The sequence below is a fragment of the Enhydra lutris genome, unplaced genomic scaffold (assembly GCF_002288905.1).
Source record: "Enhydra lutris kenyoni isolate GAN:26980312 unplaced genomic scaffold, ASM228890v2 scaffoldscaffold111, whole genome shotgun sequence".
NCBI lineage: Eukaryota > Metazoa > Chordata > Mammalia > Carnivora > Mustelidae > Enhydra > Enhydra lutris.
In genome coordinates this window covers 260,758-281,364 of record NW_019154195.1, presented here as the reverse complement: position 1 = coordinate 281,364, position 20,607 = coordinate 260,758, and the positions used below count along the sequence as shown (strand labels likewise).

The following is a 20,607-nucleotide window of genomic DNA, read 5'->3' as shown; positions in this document are numbered from 1 at the left end:
CGGGGCGGGCGCCGAGCGGGACCGCGGGGGCGCGCCCGGCTTCCTCACGCTGCACAACGCCTTCCCCAAGGAGGCGGGCGGCGGCGTCACGGTAACGGTCACCGGGCCGCCCGCCGCGCCCGCCCCGCCCGCGCCCGCGCCCGCCGCGCCCGCCCCCGGGACCCTGGCCAAGGAGGCCGCCGCCTCCAACACCAACACGCTCAACAGGAAAACCACGCCGGTGTAGGGGCGCGCGCCGGGGGGCGCCGAGGGGGCGTGCCCGGGGCGCGTGCGCGGGCGCGCGTGCAACGAGGCTGCCGTGGGGGCGGGGGCGCCCCTCCCTCCCCGCGAGCGCGCTGGAGACTGCTTGGCCTTCCCCCCCCCCCGCCCCGCGCTCCGATGGGGGACCCCCACCCCGAGGGCGGAGGCCGTTGGGAGGGGGCGTCGTGTTTTATTTTTTTGTGGGTTGGGGGGGTGGGGGGAGGGCCGTGGAGTTTTTTTGCAGTTTTGAGATGTTTTCTTTTTAATGTTTTGCTGTGTGCATGTGGGGGCGGGGCGGGGGGAGGGAGGGACTCCCAGCCCAGCCCAACTCCTGGAGAGGGGCCCATAACACACGAATATATAGTTATACCTACAAACTATATATATGCCCTATGTGAAGGGGCAGAAAGGTAAAGAGAAGGCTTGCAGAAAGGCAAGGTAACAAGGAATGGACGCGCGCATTCATTCACTTTTGCATTCATTATTCCACAAGGGTTTATTGAGTGCTTCTTATGCACCAGGAAGGTCCTGGGGAGGGAACATAATGGCCACAGAGTGTGACTCGTTCATTCGTTATCTGAAATCCATTGGTATACTTAAGCACTAGGCATTGGGGTGGCCGCTGAGCCTACAGAAGGAAGACAGCGTTCCCCAATGTTCTCATAGAGTTTGCATCTTGGGCAAGAGACAGACATTCATCAAAGAACTGTATATACAAAGAGTAAGTTACAGTTAGAACCCAGGAGAAATCTGAAATGCTTTGACTTGCTCTGTTAGGGAGGTGTAACCCAATTTAAAAGTTAGGAATATTTTAGCTGACATTGAAAGGATGACAAGACACCAGCTGGGTGAAGCTGGGGGAAGTGTCTCAGCCAGGGAGCAGCATATGCAAAGGCCCTGGGGCAGGAAGAGCTTCCAGGGAGGGCCTAGGTGTAGCAAGCCAGGTGCAGATGGGACAAGACAAAGCTGGAGAGGTAGACACAGCTTGACTGCCCAAGGACTTGTAGGTTAGGTCAGGAGTTTGGATTTCATTCTGAGGACAGCAGGGAGCCATGGAATGGCTTTAAGCAGGAGCACAATGTGAATAGGACACAAGAGGGAGGCCAGAAATCAAAGAGGAGAATGAGAGGCAGAGGCAGGCTGAAATTCAGCATCAAACACAGGCCCTGTTCCTTGAAACTCCCATTCCTGGGAGGAAGCAGGTAATCACAAAATCCTAGAGCACAGCAAGGCGTCTGGTGTACAGGAGAAGCCCGGTCTCTGTGGGACTTAGACGTTTGTGTCTCATTCATGCATTAATTCAGCCATTCACTCATTGACATTTCTGTGCCTCTGCTAACATACCAGGCAGTGTGTGTTGGGATCAGGGTCCCCCACGATGAAACAGACCGTACCCTTGCTTCCAAGGTGGAGTCGTCAAAAACTGTAACGTGGGCAGGGTGATTGGGGCTGTGACAGGGACTATGATGGACACCTTGAATGGAGAACACAGTGACCGAGCTCCAGCAGTGGGCTGTACTCTGGGAAACTTCCCGGAGAACCTAATCCCAGCCGAAGTTGAAGAAGGATGCATAGGAACCGGTCAAGTGACGAAGGTGTTGACCCAGGCATGGACCAGGGGGAGTGACATGGCACGCTGTATTTGGGACAGGGTTCAAAGTTCTGGGACATCGCAGGCCTGGGTAGGGTCGGAGGTCAGGTCAGAGAAGGTACTAGAGGCCAGAGCTGAAAGGTGCTGGAGTGCCAGGTGAAGAAGTTTGGGCTTTATTCTGAGGGCAGTGAGGAGAAACAGGAGTTTTGAGCAGCAGAAGTCCAGTACTGGATTGCGTGTTAGAAGGAGCCACTTGGGGAAGTGGTGAACAGGAGGCTGATGCTCTGGGATAGGGGAGAAGAGGGCCACAGGTGAGCTGAGCAAGGGCTGTGGGGGTGGAGGGGATGGATTCAAAGGCCACCGGGGATGCAGAAGGGACGTTGCTTCATGGATGTCCCTTCATTTGCTCAGTAAATTTTTCCTGTGTGCCCTGTGCCTGGCCATACTGGGGGCTGGAGATGCTTCAGACACTGCCCAGCCCTCTAGGGCTCCCAGTCTGGTGGGAAGACTGCCTGGGACATGGAGGGGGAGGAAGTGGTCATTGGTGGTGCCAAGGGCTTCAGCAGCCTCTGTTCTGATGACAGGAGGCAGCCAAGGGAGGGATGGGATCAGACTGGGTGTTGGGAGTTCCCCTTGGGGGCCCTATGGGTGGACTAGAAACAGGGAGAGCCTAGAGGGCAGGGAACCAGGGAGGAATTCCCTGGGAGCTGTTTTAGGGAGAGTGGGTAGAAAATGTGGGGGAAGGACTACAAGACAGAGTGTACGGAAGCTCAATGGAGAGACAGGACAGGGAGAAGCAGAGTCCAGAGAGATAAGATGGGTGGGAGGGGGGATTCCTTGGTGGAGGAGGGGGTAGAACTGTTTGGGGGGCGTGGATTCTAGAGTCCAAAGGCCAAATATAGAGCAAGAAAGAGGTGAAGGACGGGGGAGATGAGGAGGAGTGGAGAGATGGGAAGAGCGGGGTTGGGGGAGGGGATGTAAGAGAACACTGGGTGAGTCACAGAGCCAGGGAAAGTTGAAGACCCTGAGGGTGAGCAGATGGGGAGGGGGGGGGCAGAGGTGCACATGTCAGAGCATGGATGTCTCAGAGGTACACAAAACTAAACAGAGACAGAGAGGTGGAACCACAGAGAAGGATCCAGAGATCTGCCCCGAAGCAAGCGTGGAGACAGGATAGGAATGACCCACTTCTTTCGTTTGTGTTCAGGATTAGTATGCAAGAAGTATTTATCAAGTGCCAAACTGTTCTGGACCCAGGCTAGGCCTACGGAATGTGGTGGGCAGACGGTCAAGGTCCTGCCCTCTGGGATCCCCAGGAGAGACCAACGATAGACACTGCAGTTACCAAGAGGTGAATTAACGCTATCCAGGGTGTGGTGACAGTGATGGGACACGGGACTTCAGGCCTCACTGCAGTGGTGACATTTGAACAGATATGGGACTAGTCACATGGAAAGAGGACAGGACAAGCATTCAGGCCACCCAAGGTGGCACGGGAGGTTTGGGAGGAGACCTTGTGGCAGGCCAATTAACACAGTAGGGCAAGGTCAGGGCATAGGCAAGGTGCCCATCCTGTAGTCCTGGGGAGAAATTTGCATTTTAGGAAGCCTGAGTGACAGAAAGAGGAGTTATTAATCGGACTTGCACAGCACCGAGCTGTGGTGTGTTGCCTGGAAGGGGGTCCTGGAACAAGGAATCGGGATTTGGGTGGGACGGACCAGGCGTCCTCCTTCAGACACGTCAGGTTGCAGATACCTGCCTGAAGCCCAATTCAGGGTATCCGGTAACCTGCTGGATATGTGAGCTCCAGGGAGAAGCCATGGCTGGTGATACAAGTTTCGGAAAGGTCAGCATACAGGAGACATTGAAAGCCACGGGGCTGCCCTGAGTGGGGGAGGGGGTGCCTAGAGGGAGAATGCCGAGGGAGAGGTGACCCTGGCTAAAGGCTCAGGGTCATCTGTGTCGGGGGAGAAGAGGATGTAGCAAACGAAGCCCTGGGGGAGGGGGTGACCATGGGGTAGGCAGTGGCCAGTGGGACTGAGAACTGCAGAGAAAGCCCAGGAGCCAGAGGATGGCGAGGTCTGGCCTGGTAAGAGGTCGTTTCAGTGCAATGGTTGAAACCAGAGGAAGGGAAAGGGACAAGCCACTTTTTAGCATGAAAATTACAAGGGCTTTCATACCAAAGAAAGTTCATACTCTTTTTGGGAAAAGAGAGCAAGGGGAGGCAGGACAGGACCGTGCACTCCCAAGTGGCTTAGCTGGGTGAGATGCAGACCGGGGGTGGGGGGGTAGGCAACCCGGGCCAGGAGGGGACGATGGAGTCAGGGCATGGCACTGTGCTGCAGGGGCACGGTGCGCTCCGAATGCTCCAGCTCCCCTCTGGGTCCTGCCAGGCTCGGGAAAGGAGCGAGCAGGTGTCACTCATTTAAGAAGGAGTCCCAGGCCTTCCAGGAGCCAGCGGGCAATCTCCCAGCTGCTGGTTGAGAGACAGGGAGCAAGGCTGGTTAGAACGCAGAGGGAGGCGCGTCCCAACGGGGGCTCCTTCCCCTCCCGTGGGAGGACCTGTCTGTGTGTCACATCTCATTTCATCCATCTGTCCATCCTTTTAAGTCACCCGATGCACATCTCCCAAGGCCTCCTGTGTGTCCAGTCCTGGGCTGGGCGGTGTTGAGGACAAAGATGAGACTCTCCTGTACCCTTCCCTGCCCCAGGCTGGTGGGAGAGCTGGAGACACACACACACACACACACACACACACACACACACACACACGGTCACATTCCAGGCAACTCATGCTCCAATGCAAGCCACACAGGGCGCTGAACGTGTCCACAGCAGGGCAGACAGACAGGGCCAGGGTGCACCCCGGAGCGGCCAACCATGGACGGACAGAAGAGGTGGTGGAAGGTGGGTCCCACCCGGCCTGTCTGCACAAGGGCTGAGGGAGGGGTGAGGGGTGAAGATCAGGCCCTGCTGCCATTCCACATGGCTGTCCCCGTCCCTGCCCCCAGGGGGAGCTGAAGCTGCATGGAAGGTCCCCTGGGGGCCCTCTGTCTAATAAACTCGATGATGAGGACTGTGGTTCTGGTTCCAGGGTCCCTGACACCCAACCTCTCCCTGAGGCCTGCCCCTTTCACCCCTGGGGAGCTGAAGACGCCAGCACCAGCATGAGTTCTTGCATCCATCAAGACCCAAGGGTCTGAGTCCCAGTCTTCTGTCCCAGGGGTTCGGGCTCCCAGCCCCCTCCTCCCTCAGACCCAGGAGTCCAGGCCCCCAACCTCCCCCCTCAGACCCAGGAGTCCAGGCTGCCAGCCCCTCCTCTTCCCTCAGACCCAGGAAGCCCAGGCCAGCCCCTCCTCCCTCAGACCCAGGAGTCCAGGCCCCCAGCCTACCCCTCAGACCCAGGAGTCCAGCTCCCCAGTCCCCTCCTCCCTCAGATCGAGGAGTCCAAGCCTCCAGCCCTCTCCACCCTCCGACCAGGAGTCCAGCCGCAGCCCCAGCCCCTCCTCCTCCCTCAGACCCAGGAGTCAGGGGCCCCAGTCACTCCTCCCTCAGACCTAGCAATTCAGGCTCCCAGCCAGGCCTGCTCCGGACCCCAAATCCAGGTTCCCTGCCACCATGGAGATGGGATCCTCGGCTCAGGCGCTTGCCCCTTAAGGAAATTAAAGTCCCCTCGGGCTCCAGCCGGGTCAGGACCCCGCCCCCAGGCCCTCCTCCCGGGGCAGCTTCCCTCCTCCCCTCGCGTCCCCTTAAAATACCCAGGGTCCCTATGGTAACGCGCTGGGCGACAGGTGCGGGTGTTATTTACGGGTCGAGCCTGAAATAGCCCGGGAGGGCGCGGGGGTAGGCGGGTGGGGCGACGCCGGACGGAGCGGAGCGGCGTGTCGGGGCGGAGCGGGCGGCGACTTGCAGGACCCGAAGGCTCGGAGGAGTCGCGGAGCTGGGGCCGGCGCGGCGCGGCGCGGAGGCAGGAGAGCGAGAGGGGGCCCTGCCGGGGAGACCAGGGTGGGAGGCCTGCGGGAGGCAGCTGGCCTGGAGCTGAGCCTGGAGCCCTCCCGGCCCGGCAGGCCCTGGGAGCCCGGGGGAGGGGAGCCGAGTGATCCCAAAGGGACGCTGAGTCCCTTCCGGGTCCCAGTTGTCCTTCGAATCCTGGGGGGATTTCGTGCCCGTTTCCTGAGCCTCAGTGGGGACCACAGTCCTTCCCTCTGGCCCCGATAGGACTCCAGGTCCCCCTCCTGAGCCCGGGGGCGTCTGCCAGCCCCCTTCTCTGGACCCCACTGTGTCTCTGAGCCACTGTCCTCTCTCTCAGACGCAGGGAGACTCTGGTCTCTCGTCTCTGAATGGCTAGGGAGACACCCACCCCCTTTTCCTGAAGCCACGTCAGGACTCCACTGTCCCCTTCTGTGAATGTTGGGGGCCCTACGGCCTTTCTGAGACTCAGAAGGAGTTCCAATCTCTTCAGAACTCCAGAGGGGACCCAGCTTCTCCCACTCCAGACTCTGAGCCCAAAAGGAACCACGAGGCTTCTCCTCTCAAACACTCAAGAGGCCCTCGGCTACCCTCCCTGGGTACCCCGAGCTCTGAGCCTTAGTGGGGTGCTCCCGGACTCCCAGTTTCCCTCTGGTGATTCCTCCCAGTGGGGACCCAGAGTGACCCCTCAGAGCCTCAGCCAGGGCTCAGTTCTTGCTCTGGAGCCCTGAGGTCCCTCTGCTAGAGATCCAGGTTTCAGCTCTGCACCCTGGGGGTACCCTGCCTTTCTTCTGGGTCCCACCTTCCTTGTGGAGTTTCTGGGCCTCCCCAGGCCCTCCTCTGAACTTGGAGGGTTTCCGCCCAGAGGCTCTATTTTTTCCTCTTCTAAGCTCCGGAGGAAACCTCAACTCCCCTACTGGAGGTTCTGGGGAAGGTTCACATCTTCCTTTCTCAGAATCCAGTGGAAACTGAGCCCCTCACTCCTTCAGGACCACAGGCGCTGGCCTCCCCCCTCCCGCCCTCAGGACTCCTCCTCGGCTCTGCCTCTTTTGCACCTGCTCTGAGCCCCGCCAGGGCTGCCGCCTCCAGGATGATGATGTGGTCCAACTTTTTCATGCAAGAGGAGGACCGGCGGCGGCGGGAGGCTGTGAGCCGCCGGCGGGCTCAGGGGCAGCACCAGCTGACGCCCGAGCGGGAGGGAAAGATCAAGCTGGGGCTCCTGCTGAGCGCCGTGGGCGCCACGCTAGCCGTGCTGGCCGTGGGCACCGAGTTCTGGGTAGAGCTCAACACCTACAAGACCAATGGCAGTGCCATCTGCGAGGCCGCCCACATGGGGCTGTGGAAGATGTGCACCAAGCGGCTGTGGCGGACCGATGTGCCCGCGGGCAGAGACACCTGCGGCCCCGCGGAGCTGCCCGGAGGTGAGAAGCTACGCCCCCAGCCGGAGGATTGTACCCCAAGGGAGCGGGAGCGGTCGGGGGTCAGCGGAACCCATACCCTAGGGGGAGCCTGAGCCCCAAGAAGGAAATCTGCAGCCGCAGAACCAGCCCAGGCCCACATCAGCCAGTGCTCCCTGGGAGAACCTTTGCCCCAGACGCACACTGTATTGGGGGTGGGGGGGGAGTAGGGGGTAAGGGAGAGAGAAGAGGGAGAGAAGAAAGACTGGACTTCAGACTAGCCTGTAACTGGCCTTCCTGTACCCATCCCCCCAAGCAGCCTGTCCCAGTTATATCCCATGCCCCAAACTGCCTGTACCCTCAGATTAGTCTGTGCCCTAAAACTAGCCCAACCTGAAACCAGCCTGTACCCCCAGACTGGCCTGTGCGCCTGGACCAGTCTACACCCCCAGACCAGCATGTGCCCCCAGACCAGCCTGTATGTACAGAGTAGCCTTCACCCCAGACAAGCCTGCACGCTCAGACCAGCCTGCACCCCCAGATCAGCCTGAACCCCAGGCCAGCCCGCACCCTCAGACCAGCTGGTACCACAGGCCAGCCTGTGCTCCAGACCATGCTCTGACCTCCAGAGCTCTTGTACGTCCAGCAGAGCATGCAGGCCCAGACGTCTGTGTGTCTCCAGGCCAGCCCGTATCCCAGAGAGAGCCCGTGCTCCCTGAAGAGATCTTGTACCTCTCCATGCAGCCCATGTCCTGAGCCCCGGCCTGTCCCCCGCACACCGCTGGCAACGCAAGCAGCCTGCACTCCCCAGAAGCACCCGCACTCCTGACACAGCCTGTGCGCCTGGAGAGAGAGTTGGGGTTTGCCAGACACCCTGCAACATCCCAGGGGAGATCTGATGCCTCCGGGAAACGTGCAGCTTCATCTCCATCCCTCCCACTCCGGAGTGTCCAGACTGGACCCTCTGGCCTTTCTTACTTTCTCTTACAGACACCCCACAACCCTCACTGTCCTGCAGAATGCCCTTTCACCCCTGCCGATGCCAGAGAGCTATCCCATACCTCACACTCTCCCCGACGGGGCATGTACACCAGTGGGACATCCTATACCCCTTGGGAGCCCCAGCGGGCTCTTGCTCTGTATCCCACACCCCTCGCGGTCCAGCCGGGTTGTCACGGGCTTGATCACCCACATGACATCTCCAGCACTCTACCCTCCCAGCACCTCAGTGCCCCTCAGAGAAGATCCTCTACCCCTCTGGGCTCCGGATGGGATTTCCCTTCTCACTTATCTAGATGTGCTGTCTTACATCCATAGGGTCCCAAATAGGACGTCCCAAGTCCTTGAGAGCAAAGTGAGACGCCCAGCACCCCTTGTTGTGTGAGTTCCCCACCCCCTCAGGGTCTGGATTAAACGCTTCGCTTCTGCAGATGGGCTCATTTTTTGTTTTTTCTGTTTGCCCCGTGGTGTCTCAGGCAGGAAGTTCCCAAAAGTTGACCAAATGAGCTGCCCTGGGAATCCTATGCTTGAGTAATATGCTTGGAGGCTTATGCCCCCAGGCTCTGTTTGAAGTACTTCACATGTGTGAACTCATTAATCCTCATATCCTCGTAGCAACCTTCTGGATAGGTACGAGGTATCATCCGCATCTTACAGAAGCCAGGAATGAGGAGTGAGGAAGGTTAAGCGGCTTTATCTCTGCACCTGGGCTAGTCATAGGGGATTTGAACGCTGGTTGTCTCTATTCTTAACAACCACACTGGATTGCATCTCACCAGTCCACAAAGATGTCCCAGAGGCCCTGGCTGTCCCCTGAGGGGATGCCCCCTGCCCCAAGCTCACTGCACAAGGCAGGATTCCTCACATCCCTTGATGCCCGCCCCCCCCACCCCCATTGATCAAAAAGGACTTCTGCTTCCTCCCAGGACGGTCTCCATCCTCCCACACTCCTGACCCTCCAGGGGACCCTCCAGAAACTCACAACTTCCATTATCTCAGGACTATCCCACACGTTGCCCTACCCTTCAAAAGGCTCTCATATTTCCCTGGGCTGTGTGGGGAGAAGGGTGTGTGTGAGCCATCCTGCTCTTTTCCAAATGGGCTATGCCATCCGGAGTCAGAGGTGAGAGGTCCTCAAGCATGAGTAGCCAAAACAGGAGGCCAGGCAGCCCGCACTGTCTCAGAAAGATGTACCACACCTTCTTACTCTCTAGATGGGACTTCACCTTTCCCTCGTGGACGAAGACCCTTTGTCCCCCACAGACTGCTACAAAATAAGCAGCCTCACCCTTTGCTCTGCTGCATGAAGCATCTTTTACTTCTTGCTGCTGCAGGATTGCGGCCGCTGCGGGGTAAGGACTCCCGTCAAACTGCTTTGGATGGGACCCCACCTGCCCCTCGCCTTCCCGTGGGGCACGGCTGTGGGGTCTCCCCCCAAATCGCCTGACTCAGCACCTTATTTCTTGTCACTCCACAATTTGGTCAGTTCCTTTCTCCTTCTCCAGACCACCCAGCCCCCCTCTCCTACATCATGAACCTCTCTTCCTGTCTGCCTTCCCATGCCTCAGTTTCCCCATCTGTAGAAGGAGAGCATGGGGCCAGGCGAACTCTCTGAGAGGTGCTGGTTTTGAAATGCAGTTCAGAAAATGCCCCCTCTCCCACCCTTTTAAAGCTTCGGTGTCCTTGGGCCTCAGGTACACCAAGTCGGACGAATCTGGTTCTTCTTCGGCTGACACCACAGTTGTCACCAGTTGCCTTCCCAAGATCCCTCTCGTGCTTTATTTTAGATGCTGTTCTTCCCCGTCCTCCCACCATTCCTTTCTAACTCGGCTCTTTAAAGGGCTGGGTACGCACACACGAATATACATGTTAACTTGGAAAATACTGAGCGTTCTTTATATCTGTCTGTGTTTTAATTTACATAAATGATACCATGCCGTGGATTTTTTTCCTGTTTATGATTTTTTTTTCTCAACACTTGCTCAGGTCTCCCCGCATGGCTTTGTTACTCTAATTCTTGGCTACTGTGCGCTGCAGAGATTTGCTCAAGAGCCAGTCCCTCACCCTTACTTGAGCCCCTAGACATGGATGCTTGGGCTGATTCTGATTCCCCGTTATTAGCAACAGTGTTGCAGCGAACATGCACATGTATGTTCCTGCTCCTGGTGTTCGCCTGGGCACGCACCCGGAGATGAAATTGTTGGGCTATAGGTTAGGTTATCAATGTACTTCATTTCGTGAAGGACGTCGGAGTGCTTTCCAAAAAACACGAGTGTATACTCCCAGCTCTTTCCTCTTCTCTTCCCACTGCTTGATATTATCCTTTTAATACTTGCCAATCTAATTGATCTAAAGTGGCGTTCTCCTGCTGATTTAAGTTGCATTTCTGGGATCCCTGGGAAGGTGGAGCATCTCTTCATATCCTTGTGAGTCATTCAGACGTCTTCTGTGAATTGACTATTTCTATCCTTTGCCCATTTTTCAATTGGTTTCCCTCTCTTTTCTTGCTGACCTGCAGGAGTGAATTCTCTCTGAGATGAGAATCTCTTCCGAGTCTGTTAGCCTTCTGTTCCCCATATCTTGGTGTCCTTTGTTGAATAAAGCGATCATTGTTTCTAATCCCACGTGGCCCTCAGCAACCCCATATGGTGGAGCCCGGAACGAGACTGTTTTCTCATATTATAGAGAAAGAGTCAGAGGCCCCAGAGAGGTCAATGGCCCTCACGAGGCCACGGATCTGGGCCTCAGAGCAGACTGGAGCCCGAGCCCTTGATAGCTAGGAGACGGCAGGTGGTTTTTCCTCCTCCGAGCATCATCTGTGTCCTGTGTCTGTCGGGAATGCGGATGAACTATTTTTAGGGCTGCTGTGAGTGATGCTAAATGTCCATCCTGACCTTAGCCTAGCAACTTCCATGTCACCACCTCTTTCTCTCCTGCTCCCACAGAAGCAAACTGTACCTATTTTAAATTCTTTACCACGGGGGAAAATGCACGCATCTTCCAGAGAACTACAAAGAAAGGTGAGAACTGTACCCTGTGGTGGGGGAGTGGGGGTGAGGGGATAGGCTGGCCATGCTGGAGGAGTTCTTGATGACACTGTCTTCTCTGCTTTGCCCTGGGGAGGTCCCATCTTTGGGAGGGCCCCTCTGTGCCTGATGCTTCTGCCCCAGCTCTGCCTTTGTCACGTGCTGTGTGACTTCAGGCAGGCCGCAGCCCCTTTCTGTGGGAAGTACTTCAACATCTTAGTGATGTGCGCTCGTCACATGCTAAGCACAGCGCTGAAGGTTTCCTTTCTAAGAACTCTGGTCCCTTGTATGACCCCATGGGGCAGCGGCTCTGTCTTCATCTTCCAGATGAGAAAATGGAGGCCCAGAAATGGTTACATTTACTTCTCCCGGGAAGTGGCAGAGGCAGTGGCAGAATTCAAACCCAAATAGTCCTGACTCCTAGGCAATGATCTCTGATGAATCTTCCATGAAATGAAAATGTTATCTTTGCTGACCAGTATGGTAGCCACTGGCCCCATGTGGCTGCTGAGCACTTGGAATGTGGCTAGTGTGATGGAGAAACTCCGTGTGTGTGTGTGTTTTAAGAATTTATTTATTTATTTGACAGAGAAAGAGCATGAGCAGGGGGGAGGAGCAAGGGGAGAAAGAGAAGCAGACTCCCCACTGAGCAGGGAGGCCAATGTGGGACTCGATCCTAGGACCCTGGGATTATGACCTGAGCTGAAGGCAGAGGCTTAACAACTGAGCCACCAGAAACTAGGTTTTTTTGTTTTTTTGTTTTTAATTTGGAGTTTGTTTGCTTTTAAGTAGGCTTCATGCCCAGCATGGAGCCCAATGTGGGGCTTGAACTCACAACCCTGAGATCAAGACCTGAGCTGGGATCAAGAGTCCGACCTTCATGGGGCACCTGGGTGGCTCAGTCAGTTGGGCTTCTGCCTTCAGCTCAGGTCCTGATCTTAGGGTCCTGGTATGGAGCCCCACATCAGGCTCCCTGTTCAGCAGGGAGCCTGCTTCCCTCTGCCCCCTCCCCTGCTCATCCACACTTGTTCTCTCTCTCAAATAGGGTGAGATCTTTAAAAAAAATCGAGTCAGACATTCAACCCACTGAGCCACCAAGGCACCCCAAATTTTGTTTTAATTTAAATCCACTTAAAATGAAAAGACCGCACATAGACCACACACATACTGAATAATGGGACTCTTAGAATTTTCCCCTTTCTGCTACAACCACAGCCTCTCCATCAGCCCAGTGTCTCAGTATCCCTCCCACCAGTAAAGGGACTTTGGTCGTATCATGACTCTTATCCAGTCTTTGTAAGGATTTAATGTGACAATGCAGCTAAAACTGACAGTGTGCTGCTCTGTGCTTAGTAGAGTGGGTCTCCCTCCTTTGTGTCTTGTCTTTGTGCTCAGTGAGCTCAGGCAAGTCTCTGTGCCTGTCTGGGAGAGGAAGTCATCAGTGTGCCCGTGTTCAGAACACCTACTGTGTGCCAGGCGCTCCACTGGGCACATTAGATTTCTAATCCTTACAACAACCCAATCAAATAGAGATTTTGATCCTGATTTTCTAGAGGAGGAAACCAAGGCTCAAAGAGGTTTGGTGATTTCTACTACAGTCTTCCAGTGAGGAAGTGGCTGGGGAGAATTCAGACTTGGACCGTTCCACTGTAACATACTCTCTTCTCTGTTGTCACCCACATGTCCACTGTCTTAGTTGCTTCACCTGTAAGCAAACAGGGACCAGATCATAAGTAATGATGTTCCTTTTCCCTTTGTATCCCGGCTGTATCTCCTCTTTGCTCTGGGGTCTCAGGCAAATCCCTGGCCCTCTGCGAGTCTTAGTTCCTTCAACAGTGTAAGCGTAATATTGGACTGGATGATCTACCTGAAAAGTTTTGACTAGTTCTGAATCTTCCATCTTCTTAGTTCTGGGTGCCTATAGGGGAGATCTTCCTACATCCCATGTTCTCTGCTTCTTCCCTTTCCTCGCCTTGCAGAGGTGAATCTGGCAGCTGCAGTGATAGCGGTCCTAGGCTTGGCAGTCATGGCCTTGGGGTGCCTCTGTGTCATCATGGTGCTCAGCAAAGGTGCAGAGTTCCTACTCCGAGTTGGAGCTGTCTGCTTTGGCCTCTCAGGTGAGGGTTGGGAGCCTGGAGACTGAGGGAATTGCATGCTGGGAGGTTGGATCTCCAGGTACTGTTGCATGCTGGGAAGTAGGGTGTCCAAGCACTGTTGCATGCTGGGAGGTTAGATCTCCAACTACTGTTGCATGCTGGGAGGTTGGGTCTCCAGGCAATGTTTCATGCTGGAAGGTTGGATCTTTAGGCACTGTTGCATGCTGGGAGGTTGGTTCTCCAGGCACTGTGCATCCTGGGAGGTAGGGTGTGCTGAACACTGTTGTATGCTGGGGGGAAGGGTCCCCAAACACTCCTGCATGCTGAGAGTTGAGGGAAACCCATGGGCAATAGTATGCTACAAAATGGGAGAATTCCAAGTTTTGTTGTTGTCTGGGGATCAATTTTAAATTTGGGCCAAGGGTCTCCAAGGATTATTGCATGCTGGGTTGGATGCTGGTGATTGGAGAAGCTCAACGTTTATAGTGGTCTCAAACATAGGAGAATTCTGAGCCCTGTTGTTGGCTGGGAATTGGTGGGAGGGTGCATCTCCAGGTTCAACCTGGAGTCTTCAAGCACTGTTGTATACTAGGAAGTTGGAGGACATCTCTAAGCATTGTTGGATTCTGAGAAGCACAAGGGCTATTGTAGGCTCAAATGTGAGGGTTCTAAGCCCTATTATTCACTGAGAACTGGAAGGTCTCCAAACATTCTTTTAGATTTGGAGCTGGGGTCTTTAAGGACTGTTGTATTCTTGGAGTAGATGGTCCAAAAAAAATGTTACATCTTGTTAATATAGTCCTCATTGGATCAAATGTTTTCTAAGAAAGATATAAAAGTCATTAATTATATTAGCTTCACTTAGTTATGCTTTGTGTGTTTACTGAGCACTTGCTATAGTCCATGTGCTGTGCTAAGGGCTGGAGGTACAAGACTAACAAGACATATGGTGTCTGTCCCTCACAGAGCCTAGATTCTGACCGAATTAGACAGTAACCAGGGACATCTGGGTGGCTCAGCTGGTTAAGAGTCTGCGTTCAGCTCAGGTCACGATCCCAGTGTCCTGGGATGGAGTCCTGCATTGTGTGCCCTGCTCAGCAGGGAGCCTGCTTCTCCCTCTCCTTCTGCTGCTCCCCCTGCTTATGCTCTCTCGCTCTGTCAAATAAATAAATAAAATATAAAAAACAATTGGACCGTAATGAGTAATTACACATATTACAACCATAATTGTGACGAGAGTCAGGATAAAGCCTATTAGGGGAATGTATTGCAGTCAGGGTATGTCCGAGAAACTCAGAGAAGATGATATTTAAGCTGACAATTGAAGAATGAATAGGAATCATCCTATCAGAGTGTGGTGGTGACAGAGGTGGTGGCAAAATTGGTGATGTTTGTGGCGATGTTGGCGATGATGGTGATGATGATGGTGATGAAGGTTTAGCACATACAAGAGGCTGTAAAAGACTTAACAAGTTTGAGGAACAGAATGAAGGTCAGAGCATAAAGCAGGCCAAATCTTGCACAAAGGTACAGGGTAACTCTAACAAGAAGAGAGGTAGATCCTGATGCAAGGTGAGAGAGACATGATGAGTCTTCGAGAGCACGAACGTATGATTGGAAAATAATAACGGCCAATTTTTATTATTTTGTTGCCTTAGGTATCTTCCTAAATAAGGGGGGGGGAGTTCAGTCATGTCCCTTCCTTTCTTTCATTAATTCGTGTGTTCATTTTACTCTTTGTGCACACACAGACACAGTACACACAATACATTTGTACATGTATGTAGAGGTCCTATCAGAGTGTACAAGACAGAAAGGTGCTTTCCCTTATGGAGATTATCATCTGGTTAAGGACACAGAAATATCACAGGTCATCCCACCATTATAAACTTCTAGGTGCTATAGAGTAAAAGGAAAGTAGATTTCTGGGAGAGTGCATAATAAGAATCCTTGGTTTAAAGCAGAGAGTTAGAGAGTTACCCTGAGTAACCAAGCTAGACAGAATTTGATGAAGTTAAGGTCTTGAAAGAAAGCCAGTATGGCTGGAGCATGGAGAGTGAGGCGGATCCTGGTATAAAAGATGGACCAGGGAATCAAAAGATCTGGGTTGGAATCCCAATTTCTGAAGAGTCACGTGATCTGGTAAATCTTTTTTTTTTTTTAATCTCTGAGCCCAAGTGTTCTTATATCCCCAAACTCACTCATCCAAACATCCATTTGTCAAATATCCATCCCATCCGTCCATCCAGGCATCCATCTATCAATTCATTAATTCCCCTCCCACTCTCTTCTTCCTTTTCCATTCTCCCCTTCTCTCTCCTCCTCTCCATCTAATCTATTTTTCCATCTGTTCATCCATCTAATTAGTGAACAAGTATTTTTTTGATATCTTGTAAGTGCTCGATGCTGTGTTAGGAACCACTGGGGGATAGAATGATGAATGAGGTCAACATGTCCCTGTTCTCATGGAATTTACAGCATGGTAGGGATTTGGTGCTGCTGTTATTACTGAACTCATACCCGGGTTATTCCTGGGGGTGCCATGGAGGTGTGGATAGAAAAGTGTTTTATGGAAGTCTCAGGCATGAAATTTTCTGCAGGCTGTACAGGCAGATGAAAGTGAGGGGGCGGATTTGATGCTGTAGGTGCTTTGGTTATATCGGGTATCAGGGACTGTGCAGATTGTGTTTCTAAGGTCTCCTTAGATAAAGGGACATATTTGGGTTATATTGTTTCTCTTCATAAAATATACACATCACGTGTTGTTCATGTGTTAGAGCTCTGAGACAGACAAGTTTCCTGCCCTCGTGCATGTATAGTTTAGTGAGGGAGATAGAAATTGGCCGGTCAGACAGTACTAATATGAATTAATATATGTTGATAATTCCAGCTGTGGTAAATGCTATAAATGAACAGAGTATGAAGGAAATGTATAAGAAGGAGATGTGATATTGAATTAAGTGGCAGTGATCAGGGAGGTCTTCTCAGAAGAAGTGTAATGTAAATACAGCTGCATATGAGGCTCCAGGCTTGAAAGAATTTGGTGCATCTAAAGGCTGAAAGAAATCTTACTCTCTACCCTCTATTAGAGGGTGGAAAGAGCAGCCGAAAGGGGGCTGAAGAAGTAGGCAAGGGCCAGATCACATGGACCCTTCTAGGTCATACAAGGGATGTCAGGCTTGGTCAAGGAGGAGGTAGAGTGATGTGCCTAACAGAATAGTGTAAGGAGTAGACCTGGCTTCCCTCAAACCCAAGCTCCACTTCCCATCTATAGAGCGGGGATGACAATAATACATATCTCGTAAGATCTAGTGGGAAGAGATGAGACATGACAGCATCTGGTTAGATTCTTGGCACAAAGCTAGCGTGTCAAGGCCAGGGGTCCACAGACTATAGACCATGGCCAAGTCCTACCTTTTTTGACTTTGGGGTTAGTCATGTTTTCAAACTGCAAATCATACTGTGGTTCCTACCTAGTTCAAAGGCCAATAGAGTAACAATAAATTACTACCATTAGAATAATGTGGCTCCAAGGTCTTATGTGGCCTGGCTCCTGACTATGTGGGACTTCAGCTCTTACCACTCGCTCCCTCCACTCTGGCCATGTGGGCTTCTCCACTCCCCCTCAGATACTCCAAGCTCATTTCCTCAGAGCATTTTGCACTGCTGTCTCCTCAGCCTGGAATGTTCTTCCACTAAATCTTTCCGTGTCTTCTTTCCTCGAATCATCTAAGTCTCTGACCAGATATTATCGCCTCAGAGGGACCACTGTTGACCACCTTGTCTAGAGTAGGTCCACTACCTGGTATGTCCCTACCTTGCCTTTTCTTCCCCCGCAAACTCGATCAATACCCGAAATTATGTATTTATGTATGTATTTGTTTGCTCAGGCTGCCATGGCAACATACCAGAGACTGAGGGGAGGGAAGGGGCTTAAAGAACAGAAATGTATTTTCTCACAGTTCTGGAGGCCGGAGGTCTGATATCCAGGTGTGGGCTGGGCTGGCTTCCTCCAAGGCCTCTCTCCTTGGCTTGTAGATGGCCGTCTTCTCCCTGTGTCCTCACACGATCATCACTCTGTGTGTCTGTGTTCTCACCACCTCTTCTTGTAAGGACATTAGTCATATTGCTCTCCATATTGGATGAGGGCCCTATTGGCCTCATTTACATTTGATTATTGCTTTAAAGATCCTATCTTCAAATATAGTCACATTCTGAGAAACTACAGGGTCAGGACACCAACACACGAACTTCTGGGGCCACAATTCAGCCCACAGCAATACATCTACCTGGTTATTGTCCAATTCTCCCTTTGGGATGGAGCTCCAGGAGGACAGGGTCTTCGTTAGTCTTGTTTACAATGAGAGCTCAGGGAAGGTCTGTTGAATGAGTGAAGGATGTGTGGATTAGCCAAGGAAGAAAGGGGACTGGAGAACGTCTCCTCCTGGTCCCAGTGCTCTTGTACTCCAGTCCCTTAAACTGAGCTGCGTGGGGCCAAGGAGGCCTCAGCGGGGAGCCAGTGACCCATAGGACAGAGTTTCCTGGCTGCATTCTCTAGTCCCCTGATAAAACCGCACAGGGAAGCAGAGTGCCGGGAGAGAGGAGGGTCTGAGACTGAGGTTGGGGCCAGACTCAGGGTCAGAGCGAGGAGACCGCTAGGACCCATGACTCATGGATGACCATCAGAGAGTCCTACATGACCTGACCTCTGCTGGCCTCTCTACTTCCATCACCCGCCACTCTCTGCTCCCCACTCTCTTTGCTCCAGCCACACTGACCTTCTCTCTTTCCCCCAAACACCCTGCACTCGTTCTGCCGTAGGACCTTTCGACCAGCTGCTCCCTCTGCTTGGAACAGCTCTCACTTAGTTTTGTGTATGCCTGGTTCTTTTTTATCTTTCGGGTCTTGCTCAAATGGCTCTTCTTGGTGGCACCATCTTAAAGTCCCTGCTCCACCCCTGGATGCCACTCCCCTTCCCCTCACCCTGTATTTATCTCCTTTCCCGGCACACATCACTGTCTGAAATTATCTTGTCTCCTCATGTGTTTACTTTGGAAGTTACAGCCTGGCAGCCCACAGCCAGCAATGACCCAGAAACGTACTTTGGCGGGCAGTGCGTAAAAATGTCTCTGAGCAAGTGTTTAAAGGTTGGGCGAATTTCCATAAAAACAGTCATCATTTAAGCAATTCCAGCTATCCTTGAAAAATCAGAAGGTCTGGCAATGTAAGTCCCTATTTCTGAAGGGGAAGTGAAGATTGGCCCAAGCTGAGGTTTGGCTGCTTTTTCTCATGTTTCCCACCACACTCACCTGCCTCGTGGATTTATGCTTCCTCGTTGCCTCCTGCGGGAAGCTGAGTTTTGCAAGCTTTTGTTTACTTGCTCACCACCTGTCTCTTCCGAGTAGAACATAAGCTCCATGAGGTTAGCGTCTTTGTCTGTCTTGTTCTTATTCTCTTGTTGTTGTTGTTTTTAACCAAATTGCATTGCTACTTGACTGCCTTTCTTTTCATTTTATGATCCCACTTCTTCATTAGGGTATGATGAATGGGCTTTCCTGGAGTATGGTTGATGAGTGGAAATCGTAGGTCTTCAAGGTGTCCAACTTGATGTGTTGGTATACCTGCCTGTCATGAAATGATAACCACGGTCAGCCTAATTAACTCTATCTGTCACCTCACATGGCTGCCTTCGTGTGCATGGTGGGAACTCTGAGGACCTAGTCTTGTAGCAGATTTCGAGTGTAGGATACAGTGTTGCTAACCATAGTCACCCAGCTGGACCTCAGATCCCCACAACTCATTCGCCTTGCATAGTTGAATTCTGTGCCCTTTGCCCCACATCTCCCCAACTCCCCTCCCCACCAGCCCTTGGCAACCACGCTCTACTCTGGGCTCCCATGAGTCGGACTGTTTCAGATTCCATCATCACTCTTTCCAAAAGCCTTGATGGAGTTTTGTTTTTGGTTTTGGTTTAAGTAACTCTACACCCAATGTGGGGCTTGAATTCACAACCCCTGAGATCAAGAGTTGCACATTCTACCAACTGAGCCGGCCAGACACCCCTTTTCTTTTCTTTTTCTTTTTTTAAAAAATATTTTAAAATGGAGTTGTCATTTGATTTTTGCTGTTCTTGATCCCAAGGCTGGCTTTGTTTGTTTGTTTGTTTGTTTGTTTGAAGGAGGGGGAGGGGCAGAAGGAAAGAGAATCTGAAGCAGGCTCCACATCTAGCGTGGAGTCCAACGCAGGGCTCGATCCCACAGCCCTGAGATCATGACCTGAGTTTAAGTCAAGCAGGATGCTCAACAGACTGAGCCACCCAGTCGCCCCCTGCTTTTTTCTTTCTTAAAGCTATAAAACACACACAACATGAAATTTACCATTTCATCCATTTTTGTGGCTGGTCTGTTCCATGGAGCAGCCAGCCCCGCTCTCCATCTCCACCCCTTTTTCACTTTCGTGTTTCCCCAGCTGAAACTCTGCCCCGTGAAGAAGCAGCCCCCATACATTCTCCTGGTCCCTCAGCCCCCGGTGGCCACCATTCTGTCCCTCTGTCCTTCTGTCCCTCTCAGTTTGTGTTGTGTTCCTTCTGTATCTCCAGCTTCCCAGACTGTGGGTGCTGTGTAGTAGGTGTTTAGTAAGGGGCGGTTGGATGAATGGGGGGGTGACAAGAGCACGAGATGGGGCATGTTAGGGAAAAGCTCAGATCCAGGTGGGGGGATTTCCCCCGGGGGACCCTGAGCACCATGCCTGTCTTCTCCCCACAGGCCTGCTGCTCCTGGTCAGCCTGGAGGTGTTCCGGCATTCCGTGCAAGCCCTCATGCGGAGAGTCAGTCCTGAGCCTCCCCCTGCCCCTGCCCTGACCTACGAATACTCCTGGTCCCTGGGCTGTGGGGTGGGGGCCAGCCTGGTCCTGCTGCTGGGGGGCGGCTGCTTTCTCCTGCTCACCTTACCTCCCTGGCCCTGGGGCTCACTCTGCCCCAAGCAGGGGCACAGGGCCGCCTAGAACCACCTCTGTGCCTTGTGCAAGCTACTTCTAATCCCTTCCTTTTCTCCATTTTATCCCCCAAAATCTGCCCCCCCAATCCTGGAAAGACTGTGTTCGCCTTGTTGTGGGGCACATGGGGTTTGCACAGACCTGCATCTGCCTCATCTTTTCCCTCTGTGAATATGTTCTTCTCCGTGGCTGAATTGGGATGCTTGGGGGTAGGATGGGGAGAGGTTTTTTGCAAATGAGGGTCCCCAGGGAAGGTGGGGGGGGAGGGGGACCTGATGGGGTAATGAGGGAGTGG

At 53.0% G+C, this 20,607-nt stretch overlaps 2 protein-coding genes across 2 annotated transcripts in view; both read left to right on the top strand.

Annotated features, from left to right (window-relative positions):
* The window catches only part of LOC111139592 (calcium voltage-gated channel auxiliary subunit gamma 8), a 20,251-nt gene extending 20,025 nt beyond the window's left edge, over positions 1-226 (top strand). Inside the window, exon 6 of the mRNA XM_022491919.1 lies at positions 1-226. This exon is cut by the window's left edge and continues 42 nt beyond it. Within this exon, the coding sequence (XP_022347627.1) occupies positions 1-226 (226 nt within the window).
* A 6,664-nt stretch (positions 227-6,890) lies between these two features.
* On the top strand, positions 6,891-20,398 carry LOC111139628 (calcium voltage-gated channel auxiliary subunit gamma 6). The gene is made up of 4 exons (XM_022491958.1): positions 6,891-7,221; positions 11,142-11,216; positions 13,202-13,339; positions 20,083-20,398. Exons 1-4 carry the CDS (start codon positions 6,891-6,893, stop codon positions 20,319-20,321), a joined length of 783 nt encoding a protein of 260 aa, XP_022347666.1. The 3' UTR covers positions 20,322-20,398.
* Positions 20,399-20,607: the final 209 nt, after the last annotated feature.